Genomic DNA, 22,469 nt, shown 5'->3' with positions numbered 1-22,469 from the left:
TCTTAAGAGAGCATCTAGATAAATGGCTAGTGAGGGAAGACGAAGGCCTTGGACTAAGTGAAGACATTTCAAGCACTCGAAAAGCCTTCAGCTTACTGTCAAACTTGAGATTGTAGCAGCGTCCACAATGAAGGTCAGAAAATGACCTCTGCATCGTAGAATGAGAGTTGAACTAAACTAAACTGGCTAGGACCAGAGTAGAGTCGTTAACCGGGCATTAGAACCCGAAGGCGAACATGTACGGGATAGAAGAAGGCAACGATTGAATCGGGGAACTCAACGGACTCCTTCGCATCTGCTCGCCCCCCGAACCTATGGATTGATTTGCTCTCCTATCTTTCGCGGATCTGCCCTCTCCTGAACTTACTCCGTCATCAGAGGCATACCCAGATTTCTTTCCTTGAACAAGTCTCTTTCTCTGCCCCGCAAGGCGAACACTCTCTGTGAGGCACTCCTCTTTTTTCTACATCGACCACTGGAGCACTTCAAGGATGATTGAATCTCCAACTGAATAAGATCGAGTTGGAATGGAAAGATGAACCACTACTTAGCTATATGCCATTCAAATCAGAGACTCTGGCTCAGCTTGGCGTTGCACCTTGGAACTTATATTATATACAGGGCTTTCTCGAAAAACTTGAATTCAAGAATCAAGTGTTCTCTAGTACTCATGTATAGGATTAGGATTAGTGCATGGCATGTGTGAAGCATAAAGCAGATTCAGATCTTTTCCCGGACTTGAGTGAACAAATGAGCACCCGATAGCGCAACTTTCCTTATAGGGAAGCGCTACTTTATTGAAAGAAATTGAATCTCATTACTACCTCTATCTACTCTATCCACTATAACCACTCATTGAATTTACTTTGAAATCAAGTACTCAACCCGGTGTTTTTTGACTCCCGCAGGAAAATGGTCTTTAAGTTGGCAGACTAAAAAACGAACTTGATAGGTCAAAGTCAGAATTATAGTATTGCGTGCCTGCAAGAAAGGAGAGAAATAGCCCCTTTGGCGTAGACTAACTGTATATAATATAAGATAAGTACCTCTGCTACGCAGAGTAGAGAAATAGCCTTTGGGGCTATTTACGACTAATCCAAATCATTCAAAACTACTACTGATCTACTTAACTGTATGGCCCCTCTCACCTCACAAAGCTACGGCATTCAACTCTTTCAGCAACGGGACAAGATTTCACTATCAAATCGGAAACAACAACTGGAACAAAAGGAGCTCCACCTCAACCGGAAAGGGCAAGGGCTGCTTCAACTTAATCTAAGGCAAGGGCTGCTTCAACTTAATCTTAATCTAAGGGGTCCCTGGTTCCTTCCCCAATCCATTTCCATTCAATGAAAGAGGTACGGAAGCAAGACAGCAGGGTATGATAGCAGCTTTGCTAGAAGGAGTCCTTTATCACCAAAAACCATTCACTGGTCCCAGAACCTAGAACGAGCTCATTCACATTCACTGGTCCCAGAACCTAGAACGAGCTTCATATTCATATCATAATTCCGTGTATTGTATTGGGTCTTAGGCGTCTAACTCACTCGCACCTTCTTCCGATCCCGCAGCAGTGAGCTCACTTCCGCTCCCGAAGAGTAATGGGTTTCCGGGGGCTTAGTTGATTGTGCCAGACGGACAACGACTTTAAAGTAAAGAGCTGGAACCAAACCTAACAGCACTCTTTATATCCGCTCCAAAAGAATTAGCTACTAATATCTCCTCCTCATCTACCCCTGACTTTTCTGTTTCTCTTTCTCTTTCTCTTCATCTACCCCGCACTTTAAGAGTGTGACTTTAGAGCACTTTAAGAGTGCGTCACTCTCGTTCGTGCCTTTGGCCCTCCGCGGGCAAGAGTCGTTCATGGCATTCCAAGATAAAGAGATGGAGATGGGGAAAAGAAATATCTGGCTCCTATCCTTAAATTATTACCAGTATAGTTGCGAGCACTTTAGTCCCTCTTCGCTTATAGCTCGCGTCGAAGACTTTGACTTTAGAACTCGCTCATTCATTCGCTCGAGCGCTACGCCCCTCTCTTTTGGACTCGAGCGCTCCGCCCCTTCTTCATTTTTGCTTTTCTTTTCTCCTGACACTTTGAGTAGCTGAGTTGCTCGCCTAAAATAAATATAAATTCCGCAACAAGAGGTACGAGCAACGTGAGCGAATGAAATGACGCCTAATAATGAGTTCCATTAGAGGAAACTTTCCTTTCATTCCAGTTGTTGTTTCCGGTTTGATAGTTTATTCAGTTCCGTACGCTTTTAGAGTTTCATCAGTGCCGGTGTCTTCTGTGCCCCTTGATTAATCAGTGCCGGTGTCTTCTGTGCCCCTTGATTAAGTATTAAGTAGTTGTTGATGTTCCCGTAGCAAATGTTGAATTTAAATTAAGTAGTTGTAGTTGTTGATGTTCCCGTAGCAAATGTTGAATGAAAAGAGATTCCCTGTACGGAATGAAAAGAGATTCCCGCTTAGTTTCCGTTGCTGCTCTAGTTTCAGCTGCTGCTGCTTGGTTTAATCTTTCCTCATAGTCTGTAGCAGCTCTTGTTCGGGACTAGATACTTGAATTGTTAATACTTGAATTGTGTTGCAGGCACCCCTAAGACTCCAAATGAAATGAAATGTACAGAACCACTTAAAGGGATAGAAAGAAAGTCAAGGGAGAGAAGGAGAGAAAGGGCATTTAAAGACTTGGGGAGAGAAAAGGGCATTTAAAGACTTGTGCGGGACTTGGGTTATATCCTTGATAGATGAGTATTCTGACTACTTTACTTAACTCGCTATCTTACTATCTCTCCTTGCCTTATAAAAGGACAGACTCTTGCTCTTACCTCTTTATCCTGGGATTAAGACCTATTGATCACCTATTGATCCTTTTTTAAGGTGATTTGAACCTTGTTGGCTTATCCACGTCGTTGCACTCGTACCTTGGCTTCAGTGAGGGTTCTAAGCATTTCTGTATCCCTACCTTGAGTTCACGAATGAGGCTTTCATGAAAGAGGCTGCCGGAGCTTATCCCTATCTCGAGGCAGGGACCCCACAGCGAAGCTCTATTGTAATTGTAGGAGCTTTATCGATCAACAGGAACGAGTGAAACGACGGCCGAACGAAGTGACGAACGGTAGAGTGAATATGATACTCATATTCACGCAATTATACTGGTAATAATTTGCTGCGAAGCGACGTAAGGACCGATAGGAACGTAGGGAGCGACAGCTTAGTGGGACGGGAAGAAGCGACGGGCGAGTGATAACGACGCGGAGCGAAGCGACGTGGAGACGGCTAGACGTGTGAGTCGTTTGAACTTACTTAAGGAGGGCACGCAATTATACTGGTAATAATCCGCTGCGACAGCGACGTGTGAAGGTTCTTAAGAGGATCCAAGAGCTGCTAATAAAGTTATAGCTCCGAACAGCAACAGCAGCTGCCGGCTACTAGCCTCTCATTCCAAACAGCAGCCGTGCATACTTCTTACTTTACTTCTTATAAAAAGAATGAATTCAAACCTCTGCCCTAACCTGACCCAGGGCCACTCAGCTACACTCCTCTCAGGAAAAGAAGAGTCCTAACAAGAAGAGCCTAACAAGAAGAGTCCTACCCTAACAAGAAGAGTCATCCCCTCGCCAACTTAGGAATTTAATTAGAAGTGTTCCTTCCTCCCAATCGGAGTATATGGAATCCCAGGTCCGCCTCCCATAGATTATATGACAAGAGCCTTATAGGGCAGCTAAGTCACGGGCACCAGTGGAACCAGAACTCATAAGTCATAAGTAAGTCATAAGGGGGGGAATGAGAGTAGCTGGCTCAGTAGCGACGGCTGAAGCAAGAACTGCTGCTGCTCCAAGAAAGTCAAAAACAAATAATTCATGACGAACGAATAATGAATGACGAAGCGGGTGACCGTTCGGTGCCCCGGAAAGAGTGAGCTTATTCTTGCTCTTATCTCCTTTTTCCTTATTGGATTTGAAGTCACTACGAAAGATCTTAATTAACCGGATAAAGAGCTGCTGCATAAGATAGAAGTCAAAAACGAATAATTCATTTACCGTTCGGTGCCCCGGAAAGAGTGAGCTGATCTTGCTCTTATCTCTTTATCCTCATTCTCTTTTTTCCTTAGACTTATACTTATATTATAAGATTAAGATAGGCACAAATTCTCTTTATTTATAAGATAGGCACAAATTCTCTTTATAATATGGTGCGGGCAACTTTATAATATAATATAAGCAGGTGCGGGCAACAAATTCTCTTTATAAGCTATAAGCTGGTGCTCTTGCGTGTTCTTAATAAGATGAGTTCACCCTAGTTTGCTAGTATAGTATGCTCAGGCTCAGACCTCTTTATAAATTCTTTATCCTCTGATTTAGAAAAGGCTTCTTTATCCTCTTTCTCCGGGGATTCAGTGTATTTGATCTTATCTTGGCTTCTGACCAATACTGACTTTACTCTCTATCTTATCTATCCTCTCTTGAACTCAGGCTCAGACCTATTTGGAAAAGGCTTCTTACCCGGAGAAAACCACGTCGCTGTCGCGCTTCAGACCAATACTGACTTTACTCTCTATCCTATCTTTCACTCTTGACTTCCTCTCGTACTTCTTCTCTTTCACTCTGTACTGACTCTCTTCTCTATCTTAGTATTCAGACTATCCCTCCTCTGCTTACATACTCTAACTACCTTATTTGAGTAGTTGTGTTTTTATGATATGAATAGTACTTTACTTCTCCTTGGCTTCTGTATGTTCTTTCTTTTTCTGTATAGAACTTATCCTTGTCTAGTGTTTTCTGGTTGTTTTTTGTACTATCTTCTTTGGCATCTTCTGTTCGTTCAAACTAATCCTATCACAGCAGCTCCTGGCTCTGCACCTTCTTGTGTAAGTTCATTAGTTTCTCGCATTACCTACGGGTCTAATAGATTCTAGGCCTTGCTTAATTCACTTGGTTCAGTGAACTCTTTCTACGTCGTTGCCCCTACGGGTCTTGTAGTCGCTTCGCTAGCAAGAGGTCGTGAATGACATATGGCCATTCACTCTACCGTTCGTCACTTTGTTCGGCCCTGTTCTGTTGCAGCGATAGCGACGTGGTCCGGTTCTTTGATCTTTCCTTTCCCGGCAGCTCTTGAATAGGAGCTGCTGACCCTCCCTAATTCCGCCAAAAATATAGTCAATTACGGGATCTAGGTTCAAGGGAATTCCTATAAGCTATAAGGTAGGGACTTTATACTCATCTTCAGTCCTTTGAGTCATCGGTAGGCACTTCCCATATTTCCAATATGTAAGGTTCGGACTCGAGAGACACTTCTGACTTTATAAGCTTTAGCTTTAGCCCCCAAAAATATAGTAAATTTCATGTTGAATCTCGTCGGCACTGGGCTTGAGGACCCCCATCGAAGGTAAATGTAAGGGGCTGGCCCGCTACTCCAACTGTAACTGAATGTCCAAGATTTCCAAATGGGAATGGTTTATCATACTAACAATAAGAAGCTGGAACTTTCCCTATCTTTCTTGCCTTGCCCCTTCAAATCTCATATCAAAGCAGGAGATTCGCTTTTTTCTGCTGATGAAATTGGCTCGGCTGGGAGAACAAGGAAAGAAAGAGACTGTTAAGTGCTCGAGCGAGTTCCCTGTTATCACGTTAGATGCTATGCCTCTTCTACCGGGTACCTGCTTATTCAAACCAACCATGAGTCCCGAACGGCTAAAGAAAACTTAAACCATGAACTTCCGGAATGAACAAGAGGTGCGGAGCCTTTCACCATGCCCAAAAGAGACCCTGAACTCCACTCACTTAAGCACTCTCTTAATTCACTTAAGCACTCTGTTAATTCACCTAAAACTAAGTCAACATCTCTTGGACTCTTTCTAGCCTAACTTAGAATATGAACTCTTTCCTAGATCCCATAGGTCGGAAAGGTACGCCTCCTATCTTAAAGAAAGGGTAGATCTTTCGTAGTTTTGTAGCCGGATAGCCACTGTTCGTCCCTTTAGGCCCGTCTACACGTGGCAAAAAGAATGCTCGTTCCTGGAATTAACGACTGTTGCATAGAATGATAATGACGCCAATCAAGAAGCAAGCAAAAGGAAGAACAAAGAGCATTGTTTGGACCTTTAGATTCACTCCTTCCTTAGCCTTAGCGCTAGTCCACTGATCCGGTATACTTATACTTTCGTGGATCTTCAAAATTGGAGATTGAGATCCGTCCTGATACACTGAAAAATGATCTCTTACAAATCTATGAATTCATAGTCGAATGATTATGGCTCTCAATCAAAGCCCTCGGTGAATGTGACCAGCTTTTTCAACCTTGCCAGAAAAGTGTCAAAAGAGCTCAGTCGCATCCCTGCTGTCTGACGATTAAAATGCTTAAGAGACACATCGAGCGAGAAAGCACAATTGAAGCAACTAAAGCAGCACCTGGAATAAGAGGTACTACGCCGGCCTAAAATAAATATAAATTCCGAAGGAGATAAATAGCCCCGAGAAGATAAATAGCCCCTTTGGCGTAGACTAACTGTATATAATATAAGAGTTGTACCTCTGCTACGCAGAGGCATATAAATAGCCAAAGGGGCTATTTACGACTAAGCCTTAAGTAGACTAATCCACCCTACCTGCATTCATAATATAAGTTCTAATCCTTATGTATATAATATAAGTACCTCTGCTACAATTTACTAGTTTGGGGCCTAATATAAAAGTAAATTATAGCCAAAGGGGCTATTTACGACTAAGGAGATAAATAGCCCCAAAGGCGTAGACTAACTGTATATAATATAAGATAAGTACCTCTGCTACGCCTCTTTGAGTCGAAAATAGACCCAAAGGCTATGCAGAGCAGATAAATAGCCTTTGGGGCTATTTACGACTAATCCGAACCGCAATTTAACTATATCCCTAAAATCAAGTCAACATATAGTTAAGTTCTGTATATAATATAAGTTCAAATATATATACAGGGCCGCACTTACTATAATATAAGTTCTAATCCGACGCCATGAACGACTGGGCTCGACCGAGAATAATAGGGCGTAAATACCATTATCATTCGCAGCAACAGGTCGTCAATGGTGTACCATTGACTCTTCCCTCGCCTACTACAATATTTAACTAGATAGGCTCGACTATAAAGGAGAGGGAGAGCGAGATTTGTTTTCCAGCTTGTGAGGTCAAGACAATACCAGCCCCTCCACCATTAAGGGTGGATGAGCCATCAAATCAGCAACCAACGAGTCCTCTAAATGAGCAAGGGAAGTGCAGCAAAGCCTGGTTCCTCGCCGGGAGAGAGTAGAGCCTTGGAGTGCTCATAGAAGTCTTTAAAAACCGATTCGGAAGTATCCGGATTCAGGAGATGCAGAGTCCTTTGGATGCGGCATACAAACAAAGAACTCAGATCAACTGGTCCATCCTTTTCCTCTGCCTGGCTCCATAGTGGTCTGGAGAAAGAGAGATGAAGGAAGGCACGAAGTGGTCTCGTGAGTTGGACTTGCTCATAGTCAAGTTGCTCTGCTTTTCGTATGCCGGCGTTGAATGAGATATGCCCATTAGCTTACTGCCTGCTGCAGCACTGAAAGAGCTATTTACTATTTACACTATTGTTCGGTAGCACAGGAAAGTGGACATTGCTTGCCTTCGTACTTTCCATTTATTGGAAAATAGGGTTCTCTTTCACCTGCTGTAGGACTGAACTTGAGCTGAAACAATTGACTCCTTCTTGATAAGCAGCGATACCATTCACCATAAATGGAGACTAGGCCCCTATTTCCTCTTAAAATACAATAAGATTCTTTTGTTTGGTTAACACCATCCCTTTTGTTCCGTGGGGTTGAGTAAGAGTAATATTGTCTGTTTGGCCGCTTTCCTGCCAACATAGCAATATCAGAATCTGATATCATCCATCTTAGAAGCAAAACAAAGAACGAAAGCCTCATAGGCCCAGGCTTAGGTCAATGAGTTGATAAAGAAGCGCTTTTCTAAGGCATCCCCTACGTCCCCGACTTGGGGCTTGGCCATAGCTTTCATCCAACCGAGCGAGGAGAAGTGGAGTAAGCGGAATAGCACCCGATGTGAGACTTGCCAGTCCCATAAGAAGAAGTTTGATTGAATTATTCATTCCTGTATGGGGCTTAGCCACGGAGGAACTCTTCCTAGAGTTTGACAAAGGCGTATCGGGATCCTGCGGGTGATCACATACCAGTGACTCTTCTTCCTGGGTGGCCTATATTACCTAACTTTAGAGCTATCTGCTCTTGCACCTGAATGAAGGATCCTACTCTACTTCTTTCACGTTGATTAAAGCATTTCGGTCTTACCTTACCGATTGAACTTTTCTACAACTCTACGACTTTACCTGCTAAAGTCTCTAGCCCTCAAAAGCTTAGTGCTTCATGGCTTCTTTTCCCGCTGGGCTGTGTCCTTTATTTAGATTAGAGAGAGGAACGAACTCTAGCTAGTGATCTACCTTATGACTTACTAAAGTACCTCTACAGCTTCCAGGAGGTATACTAAAAACAATACATGTGCAGGAGCCAGGTGTCCTCCCTTCTATCTCTCCTCGTGCAGGTTATCTATTCCTAAACGAAGGAGCTCCCTGGATCATAACTCTGTAAAAGAATCTCTCCGTGGTTACCTTACCCAAAACCCTTTCCTGCTTCCATAGGCAGGTCCAGTATAAGTTCCATAGCCATGTTGCCTAGTCCTAGTTCCATAGCTAGGGTTGGTAGATTCAGGTCCTCCCAAGGGCTTGGATATCTAGAGAGCAGGGGAAAATACATAGGGGAAGCCCACTAGCGGGGTGCCGCCGTATTGAAAGATTTTGCCCTAAAATAAATATAAATTGTAATAAAGAAAGACCGGACGGACAGACCTCTAATTTAAGGATCCGGTAAGAGAGGGTAGCTCCAGGTACGCTTGGAGCTGGGCGTCATTATCATTCGCTCCTTCTTTTTTTCATTTTCTCCCTTATTCAAAAGGTAGTCAAGATAGCTCGGTTTAGGAGACATTTTCTTTTCAAATAAAGTAGGTTTGGTGTTCGCAGTCCTATTCTCCCAAAAGCCAAGGAAGGAGCTCAAAGAAAGAAGGTCAAAATGAGCACTCCACACCCAAACAGTTCAAGCACACCCCAAGATGAACCCGATTTCATTCCATCAAACCTTGACTTTATTCATCAAATGGTACAGGTTCTTGCCCAGGCACATCACAAGAGAATGGGCGTGCAGAACGTAAACACAGACACATTCTGGAAACTATTCGCGCTCTATTCATTTCTGCATCTTGTCCTGAACTTGGGGTTTTTCTGCTATTACCGCTATTTATACTAGTTATCGCATAACTGATTCTACCATTGGAAATAAGACTCCTCCTTACGTATTAAAGATTAGTTTTGGGCTCTTAAAGTCTTTAGTTGTGCTTTGTTCTTATTCAACCTCATGAGCGTACCAAATAAGAGCCAAGGGCACAACTTTGCTCTTTTCTTGGGTATTTTACATAAAGTCAAGACTACAGATGTTGGGATTCTTCTTCTAATCGTCTTCGTATCTCTCGTCATGTCATCTTTTTGGAACACAAGATGTTTTATTCTATGTCTACATTTCATTTGCCTTCTACTTCTATCTTTCTTCACTAATCCTTCTGTCGAGTTGTTTCCTGATACAGGTTAATCCACCTACTTTCCCACCATTACTTCTAAGGTCTTACTGACGCTCTTACGCTTTCTCCCGAGGAGCCTGCCGCTCAAAATTATGAATCATCAATTTAGTTAGATGCATAAAATCCTCTTCGCCGCCCCACCAGGGTAAGAGAACCATCTGTTCGTCTTCGTGATTTTCATTCTTTCTCTGCATGAACCTAAGTCCTACCGCCAGGCCAGTTAGAACCCTGTTCTGTTTGGCAGCAAGCTATGGCAGAAGAACTGCACGCCTTAAGGCCTATGATCAAACTCATAGATGGGACTTGGTTTATCTTTCTCCTGAGAAGACTAGACTGCTCTGGGATGTAAGTGGGTCTACAAGATCAAGACTTTCTCAATAAGTTTTTTCTTTCAATATTAGTATTAGTCGAGCCTTATAAAATAAAGCCTGCCTGGTTGCCAAGGGATTCTTTCAGTCGGGTTACTACCTTCCTGCCTTCCAGAAGAACCCAGTGCATTCTATAACGGTCTGTGGAATGCAGAGAAAAGATCCAAAGGGCTCATTCATTTATGTAGGCACCGGTAAGTAAGTCCTGTCGTCTAGTGTATTTTTGATATAGGTGGTCAGCCAGTTCCGGCTTGCTCCGCCCTGTATATAATATAAGTTCTACATCTGGGCCTTTAATTTAGATTCTTTTCAATTCATTTTTGAAGCCCTTCCTTCGCTCCGGGGATACCACGCAATCCGTTTAGATCTATTTCGGTTGCCAATGAAATGGAATATGGGGAACTCTCCGTCTAAGTGGTTAATCCGACGAGTCAATGCTCAATGCGATGCTGCTATCCATTCGATGATCCTACTTCTGATGTCACCCCCGCCGACAAAGTCAAGCAGGAAGGTCACCTGATGATTAAGATCTAAGGTGAGGAGGGCCCTGCCCTCTCTAGACTATCTTCTTTCACGTATCAGTTCCGCTACTCCTACCTATTAGATAGTGATTCTTCTGCCTAAAATAAATATAAATTCTGCCTTCGCTCCCACTTAAAAGAAAGCATGGTACGGACCTTCCCTCCTAACAATGGGGAAAGAACCAGGAACCTAGAGACCATCCATGCGTGAGCAGCCTCCTGGAGTCTTCCCCGAGATCAGGACCTTCGATGATGCCCGCAATGGACCACCACCGCTGCTCCAGGGAAGAGACCGTCAGGGGCTAGTACCAGCAGCAACCGGAAAGGGAAAGGCAAAGCTTTGAGTAGCGACGCGAAGCACCACTAGACACTCGATGCAGAGCTAACGGGAAAGTTAGCTAGAGGCGCATCCCTAGGAGGAATCTTCCCCACTCGCTTCTCCTAGACCGGGGCTTTCAGCCAGGAATAAGGAGCCCTGACCTGCTACGAGTTGTGGCATCTATCCAGAGGAGGGTATATAGCTATAACTTCCTTGTGCCCTTGGATTAGACTCAAACCTGTATTCATGGTACAGTGAGTGAGACTCCTCTTCCTTCGGCCCCGATTCAGGAGTGCCGATCTCACTCCCTCCCCTTCCTCCTGATCCGCCTATCCTCCAGATAATGCCTACCACTGATCTGCCGACTCCTATCCGAAATGACTGCTAAGATAGCATGAGGGGCCCCGCGCACTTCCCTTCCTCTTAGCCGAAGATCATTAATAAGTGAAGCGAGCAAGCGAGTAAGGATTCATGAATTCAGAAAGATCGGCCTTACTATAATATACCCAACCCAATCAAGGTTCGAATCCCGTCCCCGCCTTTCATATGAGTATTGGTCTGTCTTGTCTTTCCCTTTTTTTTTGGATGAAAGGTAAATGTTATATATCCAAAAGTGGGATGTACAGGTTTAGATGTCTACAAAACGGTAGACATGCGTCTGAATCTTACAAAACATCCTATCTATGTTGGGTACATCACCCTCATATTGGCATCTATTTCTAGCTTGCCACAAAAGAAAAATCATACACGAGACACCCAAATATCTGGCCTTCGTGAGTCTCCCATTGCCTCGGTAGGTTCGTCGGAAGAGACGAAGTAAGCGGACTGAGGTGGACACCTCCTGCCGTATGCCTAGCCAAATCTTCACTTTAGTCCATAGTGCCATGCTTATGGGACACTGAAAGAAAGTGTGAGCACATGTCTCATCTGCATGTTTGCACAGCGGACAGGTTTTGTTCGCCTCATATGGTATGCGATCCTTCGTCCGCAGCCGGCCATGAGCAAGCAGCCATAGAGTCAATCTGTGCTTGGGCATAAGACATGGTTTCCACACTACCTTGGCCCAGTCCCAAGCTGCTCCTTTCGGTCGGAAGAAAGAATATGCCTTTGCCGCACCTTGCTTCTCTGCTACATACCATTCTATGAACTTCATGTTGGCGCCACGACTTATTATTATATTAGGGGCCGCCAGTTTGCTGTACAAGCTGATCACGGAGCTGCAGTAAACGCTTAATCAAAGGGGAGAAATATATACAATGCCTTACTTTGCCATTGCCATAAGTCCACTCGCCTGAGGTAATGATGGTGTATCCAGCGAACCCATAGTGAATCTTTTTTGCGTTGTATGTTCCAAAGAGCACGACATAAGAGAGCAGAATTCCATGCGTGTAAGTCCCGCACTCCATAGCCACCTTCTTCCTTTGATAGACATATCGTGGCCCAATAAATCGGTGGATGTTTCGTCGACCAAACAAAAGACCGACATATGGCATAGAGTTTGTCAATCACCCCATTTGGAATCGGTAAAATCGATAGCCAAATTCCACTCCTTGCAAGACCGTCTTTACCAATTCTAGCTTCCCGGCATAGGATAATGTATGTTTGGGCCATGATGTTAACTTCCGCTGCATCAATCAAAGCACCATAGTTACTGATACGTAGCTTCTCCGTGGCCAATGGAATGCCAAGATATCGAAACGGAAAGCCCCCTTGCTGAAAACCAGTGAGTGCCAACAATGTATCCCGAGTCCGGGGGTCCACACCGGCAAAATAGATGCTAGACTTGAGTGGGTTCGCTCGCAGTCCAGCCATGTCTCCAAAGTCTTGTAGACAATCCGCAATCATAGCTATAGTGGACTCATCTCCCCTAGCAAATAAAAGTAGATCATCCGCATATGCCAGGTGAGTGATTTCGGTGTCGGCACACATAGGATGAAAATGAAACCCCGGCCGCTTCGATACCACCTTTAAAGACCTGGAAAATACCTCAAGACATAGCCCAAAAAGTAGGGGGGAGAGTGGCTTGTCGGAGACCTCGACGCCCTTGAAAGAAGCCATGAATACCACCATTGATGCCAATCGAGAAGGATACCGTAGTGACACACTCGGTGATCCATTGCCGAAATTGTTGGGGAAAACCATAACCAACAAGTGCAGCCTGTAGAAACCCCCAATCCACCGTGTCAAATGCCTTTTGTAGGTCAACTTTGAGCACGCAACGTGGGGAGATCCGCTTCCGCGCATACTTCCGCAAAAGCTCTTGCGCCAAATGGATGTTCTCGGCTATGGATCGATCACGAACAAAGGCGGCTTGAGCTGGATCCAACAATCTGTCCATCACCTTTGCCATTCGGCTGGCCAAGATCTTCGAGATCACCTTGTATATTACCGTGCAGCAAGAGATAGGCCTGTAGTCTGTTACTTGCGGAGAGTGATCCGACTTGGGAACCAATGCAATTAGCGTGTGATTCCATTGTCTTAGCAACCGGCCAGTCACAAAGAATTCCTGCACAGCACGCTGGACATCTGGCCCGGTTGATGAGTACACCCCAGGCTGAGGTAAAGAACTTCGCACCATAACCATCCGGTCCCGGCGCTTTGTCGCTGCCAATGTCAAATAACGCAGCGCGAATCTCCTCAGCAGTGACCACATTGATCAGCTCCTGACGCTGCCCATCAGTAAGCTGCTGCCCCATGAGCAGTGTGCTGTCCAGTGGACTGCATTGTACCGGTTGGCCCAGCAAACTTTGAAAATAATCAACGAACTCAGCCTCACTTAGGCTCGTCGTGTGTTCACCCGAGCGCTTCGTAATGGCGACAATTGAGTTGCGCTTGTTGTTACGCTTCACCAAATCATGAAAGAACCTTGTGCACCTATCACTGCCCTTCTGCACACTTCGCACGTTGTTGGTAGAAGAGTTTCTCCGCCTCCGCAAGCAAAATGGCACGGGTGCGCAGCTGATTTCAGCCGGCTGACCACCCCCCCGACAGTAGTGTACCTTGGGCAACTTCCAAAGCGTCCTTGGCACGAAGAGCTTGTTGCGAAATGTGATGGAAGTGCTGTTTATTCAGCAGTCGCAGCTTTGATTTCAATCTGACCAGTTTGCTTTTGAGAACAAATTGATCCGTGCCAAAAACCGGTTCCGCCCATGAGTCCGCAACCAATTCTTGGTACCCATCATGCAAGGTCCACATGTTATAGAACTTGAAAGGCCGTTGCACACGAGGTTCACATTCAAGAAGAGAGACCATGCAGCATGAATGGTCCGATAAGCATCCCGGTGGAAGGAATTCCACATAGCCATTAAAATCTGCCATCAACCAGTGTGAGTTAACCAAAGCACGGTCCAATTTGCAAGAGACCATACCGTTCGTCCACGCGACATCCGATTGACTGTAAGTCCACCAATCCGCATCCTTGAACCAATTGCTCCAAGTCTTGTAGCTCATAGTTCGATACCGGTTGACCACCCACCTTGTCATGAACAGATAGTATGGCATTAAAATCACCCATGATCATCCATGCCTCCGTGATGTCCTCACCTAGCTCTGCTAGCGACCTCCATAAGGGCCTTCTAGTGACGATAGAGTGAAGTCCATATACGAAGGTAACCAACACCCGCTTCCCGGTTACAATGCATCGCAACCGGCAGTGAATGAGTTGGTCCGTTGCCATAAGAATCTCCAAGTCCACAAGCTGTGAATCCCATAGAAGCAAAATGCGACCACGATCAGAAAAATTGAAATTCTGTGCCCCCCCTCGTTGAATGATAGTGTCTAAGGCACTTTCATTCAACTTGGTCTCCAATAAGCCAATCACATTGATCTTCCACTGTTTAAGGAGGTGCTGCACCCCCTTTTGTTTAAGGGGCTTGTGGAAGCCCCTTATGTTCCAGCTTGCAATCTTCATCCACCTCTAGTCCGGGCTGTTCGCGCCCGTCCTCGCCGTCCAGTTGGCACCACTTTTGGCCCGCTGTCCGCTGTGGACACCGAGGCAACACTCCTCCTGCGCACTATCCTGGGTCTTCGTCGCATCGGATGTGGTAGCGCCATTTGTCGATGAGCTAGCAGATGTACCACCAGAACCAGTGCCATTTGTCGATGAGGATTCAGTAGATGAAATCGCACTGTCTTTGTCTGCCTGCACCTCATTAGCCTTGCTGGTCTGTTGCTGTTCTGCCACCTCCTGTCCACCCGCAGGATCTGCCCGCCCAAGCTCTGTTCCTGCATGGGTAGTGTCCTTCTGCATAGGGCCAGCACTTACACATGTCGCCAATGGCACGGGAGTCTCAATCAGCACTAGTGCTTGATCCCTAGCCGGAACCTCACCCTCCTGCACAGAGGCAGCCCTATCCGTCGCTGGGTTTGGGCCAGCAGTGCGACTCCGATGTTGCTGCCGGGACCGGTATCTCCGTCTAGCCGATCGTGATCGGCCTCCACGTGTTGCCTCTGCACCTTGCTGAGCGTCATTTTTAGCGGACGCTTTCTTCCTATTCTTGCATTCTCCTTGCTTGTGCCCAATCCGATGACAGTCCAAGCAGTGATCAGGCATCGCTTCAAACTTTCTTTCTAAATCCAATTGGGTGCCGGTAGGTAGGGTGATCGGCACAGTATCAACCTTTGATCCTTCCATGTCTACCTCCACAAGTAGTCGTGCATAGGTAAGCCTTTCCCTTGTACGGGTCAATTTGTCCGTGTATAGAGGCCTGCCGACCTCCGAACCAATCAAACTAAGAACTCTCGGAGTCCAACAGTCAGGGGGCAAACCGTGTATTTGGATCCAAGCAGGGATGAACCGGCCATCCTCATCAAACAAGAAACAGCTCGGCATAAGCTTCAGAAACAGCGGAATCCCAAATGCAAAGTATGGTCCTCCTGCTAGTATTCGATCTCTGTCCGCAGCATTATAAAATTTGAAAACAGTCCATCCACTCTTGTGCATGTAGAATTTATATGGTGCCCTCCATCGATCCGCTATCCACACTACTCCCGCTCTCCCTGGATTCCGCCCCATGAAACAACCTACAAGGCAAAATCCTAGAGAGTGTTCTACCGTGTCAATATCATCAAAATCCAGCTTCAAACGTTCTCCCGTACGCTCGAACTGATGTAATGGAGTTGCCATGGTCGCCTTGCGGTTGTCGCGGAATAGATTCGCCCATGTTTTTTGCTGTTCAGCCTGTCCGGCGTTTGCCCTGCCTTGCTCAGCCTGTCCAGCAGCAGCCCCTCCTTGCTCAGCCTGGTCGACATTAGCCCCATCTTGTGGTGTGTCCACAGCTGGTATTTGTTTGGCCATGTCAGCCCGCGTAGGTGCCTTGTCAGCCCCTTGACTTGCTGCGCCAGCTTGGGTGTCCAGCTGTGCCGCGCAGCTAACTGGGCCCGCTGCTTGCTCAGCATTTCCAGAGGTGACTACTGCCTGGACAGCTTCAACCAATACTTGATCAGCAGCCTCTACCGCAGCAGCTGAGTGGACAGCTTCCACTTGCCCATTCACCTGATTGGCCCTGAGCTCTGTTCTGCCCTTGTGCCTTCTTTTTCTTAGCCATTATGCTGTCTGCCACACTCTGACACAGACCATGCAGCCCCTGCAGCCCCCAGGATTGGCAGGGCAGTCTGCCCTCCACCAACCCTCTTTGCCTTGTGTGCCAAGGCACCGGTCAACTCAATCTTCTCTTGAACCGTAGACCAAGAAAACCACTGAGTTCGCCGGAGCAAGTAGTAACGCCGATGATCACCGGAGGAGTGAAATAACTATGGAAAACAGCCACGCACTCCACCACAAATACACCACCGGTTTACCACACCCCCACTCACCTCGCCCTGCCTGCCCACTGCCCCTGCACGCACCACTCACCACTGCACCACCAGACCAACGCACCGCCAGACCTCCGCACCACAGCACACCGCACACAGCACAGCACCGCACCACAGCAGAGCACCAGCACACCGCACCACAGCACAGCACTAGCACCACAGCAGAAGCACCAGCACACCGCACCACAGCAGAAGCACCAGCACCACCGCCGCCGCACAGCACCACCGCACAGCAGCACCGTCAAACGGCACCACCACACACTCGCACCCTCTCCTTGCCGCTCAGCAGGCCACTCAACAGCAGGAGAAAGAGTAGACCAGAACGGGAGCCTTCAACAAGCTTGCACCCAGCACGCCATACCATCCTCCAATCACCCTCTCCACCGGGAAAAACCTAGAGAGAAGGGAGAGCTTCTCTCTCTAAACTGGAAGTGGATGACTTTCTGTCTTGTCTTTCCCGCTTCAGAGAATAGATGTAGCTATCCGCCTTTCCGGAGTCTCTCTCTGAGGAGCTGGCTCGGAAGCTCGTGCCGTAAGCAACACATTCTGGTGATGGAGTTCATTCAAGTTATCTGCATTAGCCCAACTCATTCTCTAACCCGAAGGTGGATTAATGAGGAGTTGAGTCCCTTTAGCTTCATCAGCGATAGGCATTCCCTGCCCCTTTCTTTTGGCTGTTTGGCGCGCAGATAGAAGTAGAATGCTTGCTTGTCGCGCTCTCACCCTTTCTTGTCTGCTTTTGAGCTTCAATCGTCAAGATAGAGTGAACCGCTTCTAATGCTTTAATGGCCACTAGGGACAAAGTATGAGTCCATACACTTGCTAGCTAATACTGGTAAGTAGATCTTTCTACGTTTTGAATAGTTTCGGATTAGTCGTAAATAGCCCCGAGAAGATAAATAGCCCCAAAGGCGTAGACTAACTGTATATAATATAAGATAAGTACCTCTGCTACGCCTCTTTGAGTCGAAAATAGACCCAAAGGCTAAGGAGATAAATAGCCCCAAGAAGATAAATAGCCCCAAGAAGATAAATAGCCCCAAAGGCGTAGACTAACTGTATATAATATAAGATAAGTACCTCGGCTACGCAGAGGCATATAAATAGCCTTTGGGGCTATTTACGACTAAGTAGACTAATCAGCCTATATATAATATAAGATAAGTACCTCGGCTACGCCTCTTTGAGTCGAAAATAGACCCAAAGGCTATTTATCTTCTCTGCATAGCAGAGGTATTTCTATTTTAGTAAGATGGTTTATTCTACGCCTTTGGGGCTATTTATCTCCTTGAGGCATATAAATAGCCAAAGGGGCTATTTACGACTAAGTAGACTAACTGTATATAATATAAGATAAGTACCTCTGCCACGCAGAGGCATATAAATAGCCTTTGGGTCTATTTTCGACTCACAAAGAGGCATAGCAGAGGTCTTTCTATTTTAGTAAGATGGTTTATTCTACTTAGTCGTAAATAGCCCCTTTGGCTATTTATATGCTCTGCATAGCAGAGGTACTTATCTTATATTATATACAGTTAGTCTACGCCAAAGGGGCTATTTATCTTCTTGGGGCTATTTATCTCCTTAGCCAAAGGGGCTATTTACGACTAAGCCTTAAGTAGACTAATCCACCCTACCTGCATTCATAATATAAGTTCTAATCCGCATAGTAATAGCGTACTATACTTAGCGAACTGGCTCGACGCAGAGAGAGATTGATCAATATAAAGAAATTATAGCTCTGTTGGTGAAACTATTCAACCCTGTATATATATTGGGAAAGATCTACTTACTATTTTGGCCCTAAATTACGGTATTGCGAGCTATCTGTCGATACCCTCTCTTTCATTCCGTTCGCAAGCAAAAAAGCACTGAATGCGCGGAATGCGCGGGATGAGCCCGGAAAGGGCAATAGAGCGATGCGAATTCGAGATCAAGATCTTAGGGCGGCCCCCACTATTTGCGAAGCCATTGGGCCTTTCTCGTCCAGAGTCCATTCGATGCAGCATTTCGCAACACTGAAAGAAAAGGTGATAAATTAGGGCAGCGAGGGTGCTCCAGCCCGAAAGGGGAGAAGAGACCATCGATCGAAAGCACCAAGAGAGGATTTCAAGGTGAAGCCCTCGAAAAAAGACTCACTAAATGCACGGAAAAGCTTCACATTTCTTATTCTCTTTAATCATAAAACAATAGCAGTCCGAACGGGTTGCTTTCTAAGATTGGCTGCTTTTCGGTGCTGCTTAAGTTTCGTTTATCGCATTACTTACTTCTACTTAGCTTAGTAGTGGGTAGTTTGAGGCTAGGCTACTACAGGCAATGCTATGAACATCTTTATTAAGCAGCAAAAGTGCGATTACGTGCTGATGTTGTGCGATTCCGTGCGAGTATGAAGCAGCTGCCTCTGAAAGAGGAAAAGGGTTCTTCGACGATAAGTAGACCTTAGAAGGAAGTGATGCCAGCTACCCTGCACCTGCACCTGAGACTATGAGTAGTCCCTCTGGCGTACAAATAACCTAGAACGGCACCCCTCACGTTCTTTCCTAAACCTTCCTCTCCCTTGACTTGACTGACCTTGACGACCTTGACTTGACTGACCCCCCGTCGCTACCGCTCGGCCCTTTACTTTAGTTGACTTGACTTGAGAAAAGAACTACCAAAATTTACTTTTATATTAGGGAGGGTCGAGCCTATCCTAAGTAGCGTCAGTCCGCTTACTTTGGTCCGAACATTTGGTACGTTCCGAACTTAAGCTTCAGACAAGGGATCGGGACGGAGTGCTTAAGCAGCGGAGGACTATGGACTCTCATATGCTGGCTCAGTTGCGGGAGAGCTTAACGCGAACTCGAACCCCTCGCTTCAGTTAGGGAATGGAACGATTCTCCTTCAGCTCCCACTCAAGGATAATCCTTCATTGTTCTAACGAATTCTTTCAGTATGGTCTTATTTGCAACCTGGAATACTGGAAGCCTGTCAGAGTCCGGTGACTTGGAGGGATAGGGATAGCAGGCAATGAGTACTTAGTCAAGGCCGAAGGTCTAACACAGCCTCGAACTTTCTTTATTGTAGTAAAGGAGTCGTCGTACATAAGACGCGCACCTGAGCGTAGAGAATGGAAGGAGCGCCCAACTTCGAAGCGCAATCGCCCGACTTCAACACCTCGACTCGGGAAGCCCCCCCTCGAGAGCCTGAGCCTCCTGACCTCTAACTAAAAGTGAGTACCCCGCCTGCTCGTTAGCAAGTGCGGTAGAGAGCAGCGAGAGTCCGCGCGTACCCCTCAATGTTGTGAAGGTTCACTCTTAGTTGAAATGCTGACTCGTATGCAATTGAAGCTCTTATAAAATGTGAAGCCGCCTCACTCTCCCGCCACTCCATGGATCAAACCAACGCGTACGATCTGGATATCCGACAGCAGCTCCGGGAGCCAGAGTCGAGTGCTAGCCGGGTCAGACCATGGACTCTTTTCCTCTCTTGATCACCGTGGACGAGGGCCTTCCTCCATCTTGCTCAGCAGGCGTAGCTTGCGTCTTTCTTCGAGACCCGCTTGCTTCCTTGACAACTACTTATATAAGATAAAATGAGGAGTGGTAAACTTCCCGGTAGCAGTACGCGAGGAAGGAACTCTTCTTTCTATCAGAGGTGTAATCGTATAGTAAGATGATCCCCCGTCTCGCTTATGTCTGAGACCCCAGTCTTCCCCCCGATGCGGCCTGTGCACACGCTTTCTTCATGTTGATTCGGGTGGTCCGCGGCGGCAAAGGGGTCGATCCAGGCCACCGGAAGAACAGGGGGCAAGTGATTCGAGGCAGCCCTAGTGCCGGGGCATTTCAAACACAACCCTTGACACATGCGCTTGAGTAGATCATTTAGCAGAACAATGAATTGAAGCCAAGATAGCAGAGAAGGAAGGGTAGATCTTTCGTAGTTTTGAATGTCTAGTCGTCGGAATTTATATCTTTAGGGCCAATTCGGATTAGTCGTAAATAGCCCCAAAGGCTATAATTTACTTTTATATTAGGCCCCAAAAATCTAGTAAAGGAGATAAATAGCCCCAAAGGCCCTACTTACTATAATTAAGTTCTAATCCGCCTGTATATAATATAAGTACCTCTGCTACCCCTGGGCTATTTATCTCCCGCGGATTAGTCGTAAATAGCCCCAAAGGCTATTTATCTGCTCTGCATAGCAGAGGTACTTATATTATATACAGGCGGATTAGTCTACGCCTTTGGGGCTATTTATCTCCTTTACTAGATTTTTGGGCAATTTATTTATATTTATTTTAGGTCAATTCGGATTAGTCGTAAATAGCCCCTTTGGCTATTTCTCTGCCTCTGCGTAGCAGAGGTACTTATCTTATATTATATACAGTTAGTCTACGCCAAAGGGGCTATTTATCTCCTTTCGAAAATAGACCCAAAGGCTATTTCTCTTCTCTGCATAGCAGAGGTATTTATATTATAGTAAGGCGGTTTATTCTACTTAGTCGTAAATAGCCCCTTTGGCTATTTATATGCCTCTGCGTAGCCGAGGTACTTATCTTATATTATATACAGGCTGATTAGTCTACGCCAAAGGGGCTATTTATCTTCTTGGGGCTATTTATCTCCTTTGGGGCTATTTACGACTAATCAGGGGTAGCAGAGTTATATTATATACAGGCGGATTAGAACTTATATTATGAATGCAGGGCCTTTGGGGCTATTTATCTCCTTGGGAATTTATATTATATACAGAACTTAACTATATGTTGACTTTCTTTTTAGGGATATATCGGGAACTTATATTATATACAGAACTTAACTATATATTTAGATTGATTTTAGGTTCATTTTAGGGCCGAATTTACTTTTATATTAAGCTGGCATATAAGTCTTAGTCGTAAATAGCCCCAAAGGCTATTTATCTGCTCTGCATAGCAGAGGTACTTATATTATAGTAAGGCGGATTAGTCTACGCCTTTGGGGCTATTTACGACTAATCAGGGGTAGCAGAGGAACTTATATTATATACAGGCGGATTAGAACTTATATTATGAATGCAGGGCCTTTGGGGCTCTTTATCTCCTTCGGGAATTTATTATAGTATGGCGGATAGTCTACAATTGCGTAGCAGAGGAGATAAATAGCCCCTTTGGCTATTTACGACTAATCCGATCGCCAAATATATAGTAAGGGCCGATCGCCAAATATATAGTAAGGGCCGCCATACTATAATATAAGTTCAAAGGGGCTATTTATCTCCCGCGGATTAGTCGTAAATAGCCCCAAAGGCTATTTATCTGCCCAATATCTAGTAAGGGTAGCAGAGGTACTTATATTATATACAGGCGGATTATAACTTATATTATGAATGCAGGGCCTTTGGGGCTCTTTATCTCCCCTTAATAACATTAAATTCGGCCCTGTATATATATTTGAACTTATATTATAGTATGGCGTCCTTTTAGTCTTCACTTCACGGGTCCAAGTTCCTCTTTCATTGTGATTGGGAATGGTAGACAAGCGCTGCTATCGGGCGCTACTGGATGCTATTCTATCCTGCATGCGCTACTTGATTGGATGCTATCTTGGCCCAGGGCCCTAAAATCAAGTAAATTCCGAAAGAGAAGAAAGGGGCGTAGCGGGGAGCGCTTTACCCGAGCGACCGGTAGGTACCTCTCGTTTGATCGTTCGCACCTCGGCTCATTCCTCTCGCTGCCTCACTGGTGGGCAAGTCTCAGTTCCGTTCGCTGCCCTTTCTCTTCCTGCTTGGTCTGATTCCAAGTACGGGTGCCGAAGCCGCTCCTCCCGTCCTCTAACTGAGCCTC

The 22,469-nt window shown here is 45.7% G+C and overlaps 2 protein-coding genes across 2 annotated transcripts; both read right to left on the bottom strand.

Moving 5' to 3' along the window:
• Positions 1-12,027: 12,027 nt before the first annotated feature.
• On the bottom strand, positions 12,028-12,919 carry LOC141830508 (uncharacterized). Its single transcript, XM_074717949.1, has 2 exons — positions 12,330-12,919; positions 12,028-12,268 (listed from the first exon to the last, which is right to left on the bottom strand). Exons 1-2 carry the CDS (start codon positions 12,917-12,919, stop codon positions 12,028-12,030), a joined length of 831 nt encoding a protein of 276 aa, XP_074574050.1.
• Positions 12,920-13,143: 224 nt separating this feature from the next.
• Positions 13,144-14,759, bottom strand: LOC141830308 (uncharacterized). The gene is made up of 3 exons (XM_074717787.1): positions 14,310-14,759; positions 13,988-14,160; positions 13,144-13,909 (listed from the first exon to the last, which is right to left on the bottom strand). Exons 1-3 carry the CDS (start codon positions 14,757-14,759, stop codon positions 13,144-13,146), a joined length of 1,389 nt encoding a protein of 462 aa, XP_074573888.1.
• Positions 14,760-22,469: the final 7,710 nt, after the last annotated feature.

Source organism: Curcuma longa, chromosome 1 (genome assembly GCF_044706935.1).
Source record: "Curcuma longa cultivar G26 ecotype Majalengka, Jawa Barat chromosome 1, ITB_CL_G26_1.1, whole genome shotgun sequence".
NCBI lineage: Eukaryota > Viridiplantae > Streptophyta > Magnoliopsida > Zingiberales > Zingiberaceae > Curcuma > Curcuma longa.
Note: the sequence above shows the minus strand (reverse complement) of the source record. Positions and strands in the feature narration are given on the sequence as shown.

Excerpts from the sequence above, each read along its gene's own strand:
- LOC141830508 (XM_074717949.1), bottom strand. The coding sequence starts at position 12,919 with ATGGTGGTATTCATGGCTTCTTTCAAGGGCGTCGAGGTCTCCGACAAG. Across the intron at positions 12,269-12,329 it reads AAACTCTATGCCATATGTCG|GAAGAAGGTGGCTATGGAGT; the intron begins GTCTTTTGTTTG and ends TGTCTATCAAAG.
- LOC141830308 (XM_074717787.1), bottom strand. The coding sequence starts at position 14,759 with ATGAAGATTGCAAGCTGGAACATAAGGGGCTTCCACAAGCCCCTTAAA. Across the intron at positions 14,161-14,309 it reads ACAAGGTGGGTGGTCAACCG|ATTTTAATGGCTATGTGGAA; the intron begins GTATCGAACTAT and ends GGTTGATGGCAG. Across the intron at positions 13,910-13,987 it reads CGGACTCATGGGCGGAACCG|CACTTCCATCACATTTCGCA; the intron begins GTTTTTGGCACG and ends CTGAATAAACAG.